Source organism: Sebastes fasciatus, chromosome 6, assembly GCF_043250625.1.
Source record: "Sebastes fasciatus isolate fSebFas1 chromosome 6, fSebFas1.pri, whole genome shotgun sequence".
Lineage (NCBI taxonomy): Eukaryota > Metazoa > Chordata > Actinopteri > Perciformes > Sebastidae > Sebastes > Sebastes fasciatus.
The window spans coordinates 36,500,655-36,515,596 of record NC_133800.1 but is presented as its reverse complement, the minus strand read 5'-3'; the positions used below and the strand labels follow the sequence as shown (position 1 = coordinate 36,515,596).

At 37.0% G+C, this 14,942-nt stretch overlaps 1 protein-coding gene across 1 annotated transcript in view; it reads left to right on the top strand.

Annotated features, from left to right (window-relative positions):
- The first annotated feature begins 2,324 nt into the window (after nucleotides 1-2,324).
- The window catches only part of sncaip (synuclein, alpha interacting protein), an 18,093-nt gene continuing 5,475 nt past the window's right edge, over nucleotides 2,325-14,942 (top strand). Inside the window, exons 1-9 of the mRNA XM_074639547.1 lie at nucleotides 2,325-2,474; nucleotides 6,986-7,073; nucleotides 8,291-8,363; nucleotides 9,453-10,027; nucleotides 10,704-10,872; nucleotides 10,956-11,242; nucleotides 11,333-11,512; nucleotides 12,431-12,544; nucleotides 13,911-14,036. Coding sequence (XP_074495648.1) covers nucleotides 7,017-7,073; nucleotides 8,291-8,363; nucleotides 9,453-10,027; nucleotides 10,704-10,872; nucleotides 10,956-11,242; nucleotides 11,333-11,512; nucleotides 12,431-12,544; nucleotides 13,911-14,036 — 1,581 coding nt within the window. The 5' untranslated portion in view covers nucleotides 2,325-2,474; nucleotides 6,986-7,016. The remainder of the gene's footprint in view (nucleotides 2,475-6,985; nucleotides 7,074-8,290; nucleotides 8,364-9,452; nucleotides 10,028-10,703; nucleotides 10,873-10,955; nucleotides 11,243-11,332; nucleotides 11,513-12,430; nucleotides 12,545-13,910; nucleotides 14,037-14,942) is intronic.

Genomic DNA, 14,942 nt, shown 5'->3' with positions numbered 1-14,942 from the left:
CATGTTTATATGTATATAAATACAATTAATTAAATATCACACTGAAGGTAATGAAGTAACTATAATTAGGATTAAAGGAACATTTTTCTACAATAAAATAATATCTTTTCTTTTTTTATTATTTCTATTTGTCAACTTATTTAATCCATAAATGTACTTTGTTCTCCAAGATACATTTTAACATACAATATAAATTAATTAAATAAAGAGGATGCCATAACATAACATAAATTTTTTTTGTGTGTGTATATATATAAATATATATGATAAAAAAATTTAAAGATTAAGGGAGAACAGGCAAACAGACATAATGATGCTAATAATAATAAAAAATAATAATGGTAAGTAAATAAGTGAGTAGAAATTGATTGAAATTCTTTACAAATAAAAACAAATATATAAAATAATAAAATACTATCAAGCCATATACGCTGTGGGAAGCTATATTGCTACAACCATTATTATTATTATTATTATTATTATTATTATTAATAATAATAATAATAATAATAATAACAATAATGGTATGTAAATAAGTGAGTAGAAAATAGATTGAAATTCATTATAAATAAAACATATATATATAAACAAAAAATAATAAAATAAAGCCATATACGGTGTAGGAGGCTATATCGCTACAACCCCTAATAATAATAATAATAATAATAATAATAATAATAATAATGGTAAGTAAGTAAGTGATTAAAAAATAGAAAGAAATTCATTATAAATGATATATATATATATGTATATATATATACATATATATATATATACATATATATACATATATATGTATATATATATATATGGCTTGATACAGTTATTTTATTATTATAATAATAGAATAACTGTATTAAGCCATTTGTGGGAATTAGATATATTGCTTCAACCACTAATAATAATAGTAATAATCATAATGATAATAATAATAATGGCTTTCACTTTCCAAAGTACAATGAGTTATAAATATTATATTTTGACATATTTATACATATTAAGAGATAAAAATAGAAATTACAATCATTGCTGGTTTATTTTTTATATAATACAAATGTTTTTTATGGTCTCTACAAATATATTAAATAGTGGTCAAAAATAAAGACAACCATAATAATTTAAATTATTTTATTTTATTAGAATTAATTAAATTTTCCGGATACGTGCATGTTTAAATGATAAATAAAGTTTTTATTGTAGTTTTTATTCTGAGGATAACGGACCGAGGTAACGGTCTGAGCGGCTGCAGAGATCGTCTATTGGAGCGATGAGTCAGCTGAGACACAGTCGGACTGCAGCTGCACCTTCAACACATCTGGAATAAATAGTGTTAAATGAGATTATAATGAAGCCTTTATCATCAAAATAGACTGTAAATAATCTAAAACAAAGAAATACATTCATGAAGTTTGAAAAGTGTTGAAAATGTGTTTTCTTGTATACATATGGACATTGTGATTATCTGATTATTCTTCATGTATTTTCAATGATAAACCAATAATCTGTCGCAGATTTCAATGCATCAGTGAAAACAATCTATAAAATAACCTGTTGTCATAAAACTATAGTAACTGCATAACTGCATTTAATCAGCTGACATTGGCAACAAACAAAATCAATCATCTTCAATCATGTTTCACCCACCGGAAGAAATATAATCCTCAAAACAAATAAACACAAACCTGAGTTATTTTAACATTATTATGAGACACATATGTGCTGTAGAATTATTAATTTATGTAGCTATGTAATTTATGTTTATCACATAAAAATCTAATGTTTGACTTAATACTGTATGTCATTATTTTGACTTATCAAATTATTTGTGTCGAGTTCATAACTATATAATAATGATAATAATAATAATAATAATAATAATAGCCCATAAATCTTATTTGCAAGTGTAAAATAAAAATAATTATAATAATAATAATAGTAATAATTATGAGTGCACATAAAGCTTATTTGCAAGTGTAAAATAATAGTAATAATAATAATCACTATTATTATAATAATAATAATTATTATAATAATAATAAGTGCACATAAAGCTTCAATTGATTGAGAGATCGATCGATTGTCTATTATACAAGGATGAGAGAGTAACAAACAGGAACAAAGAATCTCCCTGCCATCTCAATGTGTATGTGATTAATAAACTAAACTTGAACTTGAACTTATGTGTAAGTGTAACAGTGAGAGTGTAGTTCCTCCCTTCTTTCTATCTAACGTGGTGCTCAGGAACGTGTTCAGAGTGAGCCCTCCTCTCGGTTCCTCCCGTCTCTGCGGCCCGTATGTCATAAAGTCTTTGTGCTGCTGGAGACACAGAGACATCGAGGCGAGACACGGAGACACGGAGACACGGAGACACCGAGGACACAAACAGCTGGATCTGATCCCAGCAGCTGGATCCTGCTAGCGGCTCTGCTAGCTCCAACACATCCTCCAGAGAGCTCCGTCTCCTCTTCCAGAAGGTACCGAACCATCAACCCGACCGGTAACCGCCCGGAGAGAGAACAGCTCCGTATCTCTACCGTTACCGTTATGTTTACCGTTACCGTTATGTTTACCGTTAGCTCTGCTCAACTGGCTGACCGGTTAGCTTAGCGGTTAGCTCAGCAGCTAGCTCAGCAGTTAGCTTAGCAGCTAGCTTAGTAGTTAGCTTAGTAGTTAGCTCAGCAGCTAGCTTAGTAGTTAGCTTAGTAGTTAGCTCAGCAGCTAGCTTAGTAGTTAGCTTAGCACTTCCAAATAAGGTTTATGTGCTATTATTATTATTATTATTATTATTATTATTATTATTATTTTACACTTGCAAATAAGGTTTATGTGCCATTATTATGTATTATTATTATAATTAATATTTTTATTATTATTTTACACTTGCAAATAAGGTTAGCAGTTAGCTTAGCAGTTAGCATAGCAGCTAGCTTAGCAGTTAGCTTAGTAGCTAACTTAGCAGCTAGCTTCCAGCATTAGCTTGTGTGGATGCTGATTAGCTTCTAAGCTAATGAAGCTAATGAGCCTCCTGCTGCTTCCTGAGCTGCTATCAGAGGATTAAAGGAGCTGTGACACCAAAGAGAGGACAAACCTCCTAAAGCCTTTTGTTTGTTTGTTTGTTTATTTGTTTATTTGTTTTGCACAATTTAAGACTATACAACAAAATAATCAATAATATACAGTGCAGGAAGAGACAAAACAACCCACTGGGCTGATCTGAAGCCTCCACCTAGAGACAAGAGATATATAAAGACATAATATGACTACATTATAGTGATAACAAACAATTAGACCTCTTAGAAAATGTAGCTCTACTAGTGAGACATTCAGGAGGATGAAGATGTAGAGATTGACGGGTTGAGTCAGAATGGACCTGAGCATTTGTTTTAAAATAGGTCTTGAACTGCTCAGGAAGATTCCCACCAGAAAGTATCTTATAAATAAAAACACATATTTGAGAAATATTGATATCATAAATATCAATATATATCAATATCAAGCCAGTCCACTCTCACTGCTTCCTCCATAAAACACACATTTAATCAGCTTCATCAGCGACTAGAGGTCTCTCTGCTGCTCATTCTCATCTAATAACTAATATAATACCAATTATTCTGTCTGATAATCAGCAAATGAAGCAATAATCACACACATGTTGCTCTCTAATGTGATTTAATCCCTCTTTCATCAGCCTGTGGGTAGTTTGATTTTACTAAATGTAATGTTCCCCCTTTAAAACTGTCATTATTAGTAGATATTAAGTAAAATAATCACCTTAAACATGAACTTGGAGTCTGTGATTACATAATTAAATAAATTAAAAGTGACATCCTGAATCTGTACATATTAATAACTTTATTACTTTCACTGCTGATTAGCGAGCTAAGCTAATGAAGCTAATGAGCCTCCTGCTGCTTCCTGAGCTGCTATCAGAGGATTAAATGATCTGTTGAGACCAAAGAGAGGACAAACCTCCTGCAGCCAGTCCACTCTCACTGCTTCCTCCAGAAAACACACATTTAATCAGCTTCATCAGCGACTAGAGGTCTCTCTGATGCTCATTCTCATCTAATAACTAATATAATACCAATTATTCTGTCTAATTATCAGCAAATGAAGCAATAATCACACACATGTTGCTCTCTAATGTGATTTTAGTTCACTTTCATCAGCCTGTGGGTGGTTTGATTTCACTAAATGTAATATTGTAAAAATAAAAATAGATTACGAGAATAAGGTCATAATATAACGAGAATAAAGTCATGATATTATAAAGTAGTCATTTTACGTGTTATTTTTTTTTTCTCGTAAAGTTATGACTTTATTTTCGTAATATTACAATGTTTTTCTCGTAATATTCTGACTTTATTCTGTAAATCTCAGATGTTTTTTCCCTCAATGTGGCCGTAATACTCCGTAGTACATTGTCTCTTTGGCCCTCACTGCATTAGACTTAGATACTATATACTTAGACTATAAACTGTGTTACCTTCATCACAATGATCACATGTTTTGCGGCTCCAGACAGATCACAATAGAAAAATAAATCACAATAAATCGTAATATATTGAATCACAATACTTAAAAAATCGACTCGGCACCCAAGTATGGTGACAGTATGGAATCAGGAGATAGGTCAGTGCAGTTAGGACAGATGTGAAACCTGGCAACCCCAGTCTGAGGTCAGGATGCTGCGTCCAGTCACTGCCCTCGCTAACCACAGTAACTCCTTTTATACATTTCTACTAGTAGAAGAGACGACATGTATGAGACCAGGAGATGTTGAAGGTGGATTCTCTCAGTTCCACCTCAACCTCTGAATAAACATAAATATCTGATTTCACTGTAGAAAGAGTAACTGAGTCTCTCAGTGAAAACTTGACTTGGCTCCAGAACAGCGTTTCATGTGTTCGTGTCTCGCTGCCTGGAAGGATTCTGACTCGTCAGCTGTTCACATAAACACGGAGAAGCCAGCCGACCTCCTTTTTTTGATTCAGTCTTATTTTGGATGTCGGCTTTTCAGGCCCAAGCTGTTGTTATCAAGGATGTTCGGCTTGACTGTTTCTCAAAGCTGCAATCAAGAGGTTTTTATTTTGGCCCGTTTTAAGTTGTGCGGTCGCTCCCACACAGTCTGAAAACAGCTCCTCTCTTTACCGGAAAGCTGCTCAGTTTGCTGCTTTCTGAACATCCTGTGACTGTGGATGGAAGGTTGTTTATTTCAAAACATAAAGGAACCTCTTTAGGAAGTGTTTAATATACAGGGAGCCGGAAAAATCACCATTAACACCTCCGACCAAAACCAAACTACTGCAGCAGTATGGCTGATCACTTCTTGACACTACGAGAGATTACTAGGGCTGGGACGATACACCTATCTTCTGATTCAATACTATCACAATACTTGGGTGCCGATTCGATATGTATTGCGATTCGATATTGTGATTTATTGTGATTTTTTTAAAAACTTTTTTAACCTTAGATCATGGGGAAAAAGTTGAATCATACACTTCGAGGGACTTTTCCTTTGGAAAATCTTTAAATGAATCCAGCTTGTATGTAGTCAGAGATGTCCTGAAGTCAGATATATCAGTCATTGTCTGGAATTATTTATAAAAACAATTCCAGCAACCCCCCAAAAAAATTATCCACTATGTTTTGAGACCATTAGTTGCAGTTTTATTACAAACTGAAGCTCAGTATGGAGGACTGAACCTGCCATGATCAAAGATAAATAAATAAATAAATGACTTGATAAATGTCATTAAAAATAGCAAACATAATATGAAAAAAAAATATATATAACCATTACTTAATTGAAAAAAATGACATGAATTGATTTTAGTTATTTATCTTTGTATTAATTCCCTTGTTTATTTTTCCTCTTGTTTAATTTTCTCTTTTTATTTATTTATGTATTTTATTGAAAATGAATTTAATTTAAATTAATAAATTATTTATTTATTAATTTTTGCATTTATTTTTTATTTGTTTTATGTTTATTTTTAAATGTATGTATAAATATAGGCATTAATTAATTCATAAAATGTGACATAAATTGATATTGACCCCATGACACACGTTGAGTGACAGACCCCTCATTTGCATAATGAGGCGGAAATGTATAAATGAAAGAATACAGAAATAAATATGTTAGGGGAAATAAATAAGAGGAGAAATGCAATGGGAAAATTGTGCAGAAATAAATAAATACATACATTTAAAAAAAACAAAACATAAGATTAATACAGAAATAAATAAAAAATAAAAAGGGAAAATTAAACAGAAGAGTAAATAAATAAGAGAATTAATACAAAGATAAATAAATAAAGAAGCAAATTAAAACAGAAATATCAATTTATATTATTATTTTTCAATTAATTAATGACTACATTTATTTTTAATATTATTTTTTCTGTATTTAATGAGATATTTATTTATTTATCGAGTCATTTATTTATTTATTATTTTGGCTCCATAGCTCAGTGTTCTCAGTGATATTTGACATATTTTAGCAGAGTGTGTTCTCGCTCTCGTATTGGTCCCGGTCGGCGTGCTGCGTCTTTAAATGCGTGCGGGCGCTGCGAGTCACGCTGCTCTCTGATTAGCCCTGATTATCCTGCTGTTTGTCGCCTTTGATCACAACAGCTCGGCCACTTTGTGCAGTTGACAGTTTGGGCTTTAAACACTTTAAACCTCCAGTATTAATGAGCTTTAGTTATAGTCGGTAGATAATCCTTTACAGTAGAAGTCTGATGTGTTATTTCCACAGTTTCCTCGTTTATTCACTGAGCAGCAGTTTGTCATCTCACGTAGAAAAATCAACTTGAACACACGTTTCCTGCAGCTTTAGTGTATCTGATTCTCCTCAAGGTCATTTATAACTTAAAAAAACAGAAGAAAATGTGAATGTTCATGTGTCCCCATAGATTGAGACGTGTCTCTATAATGTACCAGTAGTAGTATGAAACCTGTGTGTTACTGTGTGCAGCTGGTGGTGAGGCTGATGATGAGGTGTGAAGATGGAGGCTCCTGAATACCTGGACCTGGACGAGATCGACTTCTCTGATGATTCAGTGGTCAGTATGATGCTAACAAGCTAACAGCTGCTAACTACACACAGCCTACCGACTGTAGGGCTGCAGAACACCGGGAATATTCAAGGTGGAAACTTTCCATGGGAAATAAGGCTGTTTTTATTTATGTCATATGCAGATGTAAAATAGTAATTTTCTAATTTTTATTTTCTAAGTGCAATTCCCTCTGTTTTTTCATAACATATATTTTTATATTTTATACTCTAGTGTTACACTTCTGTTTATACTTATTTATTACTTCTACTTTACCTGTTTTATATTGCTTTATAACTGTGTGTGTTTTACCTGTTATATGTTTTATCTGCCTCGTTTAGTCTTGTCAAGTATTTGTTTTAAACCACTGACCAGAAGTGGCAACTGTGAATCTCGTTGTATCTAATACAATGACAATAAAGCTTTCTATTCTATTCTAAACAAACGTTTTACCACCATAAGGAGACATCAAAAACAACAGTTTTGTTGAGTTGAACTTAAATTAAATGAGTTGACTCTCAACATTTTATTGAACTTTCATTGAACAAAAACAACATTCCCTATAACCCCCCCCCCACCCCTCCAAAATAAAAGACCTCTCTCCAAGCCTCCATGTCCCCTCCATGGATGTCAGACTCCCAAAATTAAGTTCACTATTATAAAATCAGATTTTTTTTCCATAAAAAAACTGATTGAGGAGCAAAAATTGCCTCTAAGATTTCGGAAAAAAAAAATATTTACTAGTTTTAGGCCAATATCCTAATCCTACATTAAGCCATCATTTTATTTTCATTTAATTTCCATTAAAATTAACGAAATGTTTTTAACTGTAATTTTATCTGGTTTTATTTATTTTATTTTATTTTTAAACTTTTATTTTTTTTTATTGTTTGCTATTTTCTTTGCAAGCCTTGTTTTACATCTTGACACCACTGTAAATGAGGATACCTCCTCGATGGTGTTTTGATGTTATAATAAATGATAATACAGCAGTCCTGCAACAAACCCCGAAGGTTATAATGTCTGGAGACGCTGCATTAGTTTTAGCTCGATGTATAAAACTGAGAGCTGAGTGTTTAATTCCACAGCTGTAACCTACAGAACAAGCAGACTGCTTCATGTTACAATCTGTCTGTATTTAGAACAACATAACAACTTAGAACTAATATCTAAATATAACTGCTTCGTACAATTTTCTGACAGCTTTCTCTTTCTCTTTCTTTCAGTATTCTGTGACGTCTCTGAAAAGCATCCCAGAGTTGTCCAGGAGGAGTGATGGCCAGGCCGAGGAGAGACCAGGTAATCACGTTATAATAAAAGTCTTTATTTAACCAGGAGGAAAAGACTCGATGAGATTAAAACATCCTGGCCAAGACAAACAGCAGCACTAATAACACGGTTATTACAGACATAAAAGACATTTCAAATGAAAACACAGAACAAAGTTACCGAATTATAAGATATCAAAAACACATTCAAAACATCGACAGCCAGATGTGCCGACTTACACATCATTTAGCATCATTCTAAATGTGTCCGATGAGACCAGCTCCTGAAGAATCAGGTGATTGTGCAGCTGATTCCAAGCAGATGGAGCAGCATACTTGTCACCGGCAAAATTTGCCGTTTTGAATCCAAAATAGGTCGACTACTGTACCGTGTACTGTACACCTACTGTATGTGATTCACCCACTGTACCGTGTACTGTACACCTACTGTATGTGATTCACCCACTGTACCGTGTACTGTACACCTACTGTATGTGATTCGTACAGATGTGATGATTTATTTTAAATGGGGGTGGGGTTGTGCTCCGTCTACAGACGAAAGTGAATTATTCCGTCATAGTTCGTTTATTTTTAACCGGCGCCAACCCAACAAAAAACATTGATGCACGTAACGCAGAACCAAACTTCACTGCCGCTAGCAACAAGTGCTGAGGTTAGCACAACAAGAGGATTGGCATGCGAGTCGGTCACACTATGGTGAGCGCAGGAGGAATGAACTACTGGGGTTTTAGTAAAGACTGTCAGTGTGCAGTCGAAATAAGAGACAGTGTACCAATCAAGTGACAAGAGTTGATGAGTTTGCATGCCTGCAGATGGTAGGAAGAAGTCCTGAGTGTGAAAACAATAACTTCTCGTACTTTGTTTGTAGGATGTAGTTCAGAAGGTAAGTTAGTATTTTAAACTAGAACTGTGTAGCAGCCTCATCTCTACTGAGAGTACTGTTTGAGGAATAGTTTTAAAAGTAATATCAGAACTGAACGAAATAGAATTTGATGTTGTCGTGTATTTTTCACACATTTAAACTTCAACAGAGTCTGTTTGAATCTCTGTGAAACTAAACTACATGATTTAAACTCCGTCACGTCTCCTCTGCCTGCAGCTCCCGCCATCAACTGGAGTCGCAGCGTGTCCTCCCTCGGCGGCGGGGGAATCAAACCCACGGGGCTCGCCGAGGTCCACAGTAAGTTCCGGCCGGTGAAGAGGGTCTCCCCTCTGAAGCACCAACCGGAGACCACCGACTCCGACTCCGACGGTAAAGTCCAGGGCCAGGGGGAGCCAGGGGAGGCCGGTAAGGATGACCCCAGCTCTGACAAACCCACTCACGCCTCCACCTCCTCTGATGGGCCGGGAGGGAAGGCGAAGGGCCTGGGCGGAGGCGGAGGCGGTGGCGGAGGCGGAGGCGGAGGCGGTGGCGTTGGAGGGAACAACCCCCAGGCTCTGTTCGGGGAGCTGGAGCACTACGACCTGGACATGGACGAGATCCTGGACGTGCCTTATATCAAGTCCAGTCAGCAGATGTCCACGCTGCCTCGCGTCCCCCACGACAAGCGCTCGGTGACGGGGAGCAACCTGGGCGCAGGCACCCTGGAGAGGACCCGAGGAGGAGGGCTGAAGAACTCCGCTTTAGCCCTCAACGAGCCTCTGAGCCTGGGCAGCAGCAGCTCACAGACTCAGGTACCTCTTTAATACTGGTTATCTGTGAATCCATCTACGGTCCATACACAGACCCCGAGGGTGACGATGATGTGGAAATCATTGAGTATGGATCTCTAAACTACGCTCACAGTTTAGTTTACAGTTTACTCTAAAGGTAAAGACTTGTGGCCTTCATATATACGGTATATATACGGTATATATACAGTATATTAGGGCTGTCAATCGATTTAGAGAATCAATCGCATGATTGTCCATAGGTAATGCGATTAATCACAAATTAATCGTACCTTTATCTGTTCTAAATGAACCTTAAAGGGAGATTTGTAAAGTATTTAATCCTCTTATCAACATGGGAGTGGACAAATATGCTGCTTTATGTAAATGTATGTATATATTTACTATTGGAAATCATATCATTTTGCGTGTTAGGCGCCAAGAAACGCAGCAGCAAAAACAGGGAAGAAGAAGACCGCTAGCTGGTAAACATGGATGTAAACAATGCTGGATATAAAATACTTTGCAAATGTTTTATGTGGATTAAATGCTCAGGACACGTTTGTTAGACGGTTTTGTGAGTAGCACTGAATGTAAACATAACTGTTTGTTTAGAGGGAAACTCTACAGAGCCTCTTTAACTTTGATCTAATAAACATGTTCTTTATTAATGACCTATTGAATCATGTGTTTCCTGCAGTATTGTGTCCTGTCTCCGGTGAAGTGGTCCGACCTGAGGAAGTCCAAGTCGATGGATCCGGACCTCCACCACCTCCACCGCTCCTCGGCCGGAGGAGGCTACCAGTCGGAGCTGCTCTCCTCCAGCCTCCTCAGCTGCTCCTCCTCCCTCTCCTCTTTCTCTGATGCAGGTACCGTCAGCTCTTCTTCTTCTTCTCTGTTTGACCCTTTCTTTGTTCATATGATGTGACCTGTTTGAATGATGACTTTCCAGACAAGCTGCTGTCTGCGCGGGTCTACCCAGACTCCCAGAGCCAGAGGCCCAGCGTGGAGCCTCCGGGGGGCCCCAGCATGATGTTCCCCATGCCAGGGTGCAGCGTGGGCAGGCAGGACGCCTCCAAGCCCTGGGCTCCTGGACCAGGAGGAGGAGGAGGAGGAGGAGGAGGAAGCAGTGGAGGGCCGAGGGGGTTCGGAGGAGGAGCAGGAGGCGAGGTGGACGAGGAGACCAAGAAGAACCAGAACATCATGAACATCGTCAGAGAGGGACAGATCTCTTTGCTGGTGAGTGGGAGGTCGTCACGCCTCTGACCGATGGAAGAGAGTCTAACATTTCTAACACCTCTTCTTCTCCTCCTCCTCCTCCTCCTGCAGCCTCACCTGGCGGCAGACAACCTGGAGCTGATCCGAGACGAGGACGCGAACAACCTGCTGCACATCTCGGCCTGTCAGGGTCACGCCGACTGTCTGCAGCATCTCACCTCTCTGATGGGGGAGGACGGCCTCAACGAACGCAACAGCCAGCAGCTCACCCCGGCTGGCCTGGGAGTCAAGGTCAGTCTGTGTGTTTACTCCCAACAACGCGTCAACTTTAAGATGTTCAGCAGACACATGTGGGCAGATGTTCGTTTTTTATGAAGTCATTCCTTCAGTGTTACGACAGATATGAAGCAGTTTGAATAACTATGTAAAGTTGTCTGTAGAAAACTGTTAATGTGAACTAAAATGATTTGGATTAGTGAATACTTGGTATTTTTTTGTAATGGCAGGAGTAAATTTAATAAAAATCAAGCAGACCAGGTCTCCTTAAATTGAATAAATAACGGACTCCTTGTGGAAGAAATCCCTGCATCATTCCCCAGGTTGGGAACCAGTGATTTAGAGAATTGGGAAGCTTAAAATGGAGAATAGAGAAGAATCCATGAGGGATGCTTTTCATTTAATATCTTTAATAAAAACCTTTAATGGATGTTGATTGTGCAGCTTCATCCTCAACCTTATTTTAGCTGCGTATTCACCCTGTCTGATGTAAATAGATTTGCTCCTGTGCATCTTAAAATGGCAAAAAAAAAGGCATTTTGAGTATGCAGGTAGAAATTTATAAAACATCTGTAAGATCAGAAGGACATACAGACATGCTGATTGGCTGTTGGCAGCTGGTCAGTGAGGTCACATGGAGGTTTTTCCATCAGCTCTGCTGGCAGCAGCAGGACGTTCACTGTGAACACCAGAACTAGTGTTGTGTTTGCCCCGCTGCTGTGGAAGCCAGACAGGAAGTGTGTTATCTGGAGACAAGCAGCTGAGTCTTGACTGGCTCGTTGTTTATTCACTCAGATTAACGGGATGACGGATTATAAACCACCTGGTGCTGCTCACTGTAACCGGTTAACTGTGTTAACTGTGTTAACTGTGTTAACTGTGTTAACAGTGTTAACAGTGTTAACAGTGTTCACTGTGTTCACTGTGTTACAGAACGGTCACCTGGAGTGTGTGAGGTGGATGGTGAGTGAGACGGAGGCCATCGCTGAGCTGAGCTGCACCAGAGAACATCCCAGTCTGATCCACTACGCTGCTCGCTATGGACAGGTAACATATAGAAACACACAAACACACACCAATGAGCTAGAACATCCACCGGTCCTTGAAAGATTTAACCTGTTTAGTGCACTTCATTTAGCAGAAATTCAAAATCTCTGCTACTATTAAATCTGCTGGTTGTGAACTTTGCATATTTTTGGCAGTTCCCCAATAAAAAGTGACTCTGTTTGTCACTATTTATGATAGACAAGGTCCTTCTGTTGCAGTCTGGAATAAATAATGCTCATAATCATTTATTCCTTGGTGATTTACAGAGAAGGTAAATAAACACATCAGGTTCAGTAAAGTGCAGCATGACCTGCTGTCAGTCACCTGGATTACATTTTAAATCACGTTAGGGTTTGGTTGTATGTTAACATTTTCCAACCGGTGTGTGTACGGCGTGTGAGGGATTCCTGCTAACGTCCTCGGTCTTTAATGTAAAACTCAAGTTTAACTGAAGCATTACAGCCTATAGGTAACTCTTCTTCAGTTTAATAAATCACCCTGCTGTAAAGACAGGCTGAACACTATTTGAAAAAGAGTCTGATGGCGTCGGATGAAGGACGCCTCCGCTTGCAGCCTCCAGATGAACAAACAGGTGGGGGGATAACATAACAATGCTATTAAATAATCAGGTGCACGACCGCACATACAGTTATTAGTTCTAGTTCTCAGATATGATTTATGAATTGACGTTGCTTTTCAGCACCAATCGATCGGACATCAACAACTAAAGACGGTTATTTAGTCACTTCCCTGTTTTGAGAAAGACTGCAAGAATGTGAATAATATGGCTTGTCAGTTCCTATACGTGCTCTGAATTGAGCTTTACAGGTTCATTATTTACCGGGTTGAATTCCCGAGGAGGCAGACCCTTAAATTAGCAAAATAAAATGACAGAAATTGCCCAAAAGCCGATATATTCGTCAAATCGCCCATCCCTAGTTTATGTAGTGCTGATGCAGGATGACGTCACCAAAACTGTCCAGTCAGGTCAGTCACCTGTCAGTCCTTTGACTTCTTGTTTGGTCGGACCAACTGAAGTGAACTACAGGTGTGAAAGCACCCTGAGATGTCTTCAAAGGCCACCGTACAGATAACATTATTAAAGTGAAGACAAGGCGCCGCTCTCAGGACAACCTTTACACTTTGTTCCCCACATTTTGTTATTTAGCAACTAGATTGTGTTTAAGGTTAAAGCAAGAAAAATGCCAACACTGTCTACCAGAAGAAGACAGGACACAGATCAAGCCAGTGGTGTTAAAGGGAAATGTCCCATACTATGTTGAGGTGGACATCATGTGTTGGGGAAGATTGTTTGGTTGACTGGAGGGTAAAACGTCTCCCTCTCTGTCTCCATCTGTCTCTGCAGGAGAAGGTCTTGCTGTGGTTGCTTCAGTTCATGCAGGAACAGGCGATCTCTCTGGACGAAGTCGACCAGAATGGAAGCACCGCCGTCCACGTGGCCGCTCAGTACGGACACCTCACCTGTATACAGGTGTGTACCGCTGGAGACTAACAATTACGATCAACGTTACTTCCTCTCAGCCAGCTGTGGTTTCATTAGATCATTTGACATCCACTTCTACTTTCTAGACCAACAGCTCAGTGATATAGAGACTAAACCTGCCAAAATCCAAAATAAATAAATAAATGACTCAATAAATCCATAAATATGCCATTAAAAGTAGTAAAAATAATATTAAAAATAAATGTAGCCATTAATTAATTGATAAAATGTGATATAAATTGATATTTTTGTTTTAATTTGATTCTTTATTTATTTGCCTTTGTATTAATTCCCTTACTTATTTACTTTTCTATTTAATTTTCCCTTTTATTTATGTATTTATTTTTATTACATTTTTAAATTGATTTATTTTTGTTTTTTTGTTTTATTTATTTATTTTTGCATTTATTTTTGCATTTATTTATTTACGTACGTATTTATGTATTTACGTATTTATTTATTTATACACAATGTTCCCTTTGCATTTCTCTCCTTTTATAAATTTATTTATTTTGGTATTCTTTTCTTTACACATTTCTTTATGCATTTCTGCCTCATTAAGTAAATGAGGGAGCTGTCAGTCAATGTGTGCAAAAATAAATAATAAATGCAAAAATAAATAAATACATTTAAAAATGTATAAAAATTAATATATAAATAAAAGGGAAAATTAATCAGAAGAGTAAATAAATAATGGAATTAATACAAAGATAAATAAACAAATGAAAACAGAAATATCAATTAATGTCACATTTGATCAATTAATTAATGGCTACATTTATTTTTAATATTAATTTTGCCACATTTAATGACACATTTATTTATCAAGTTATTTATTTTTTATTTTGGCAGGTTCCTTCCTCCATACAGTGATACAGAACACAATTTAAAGCC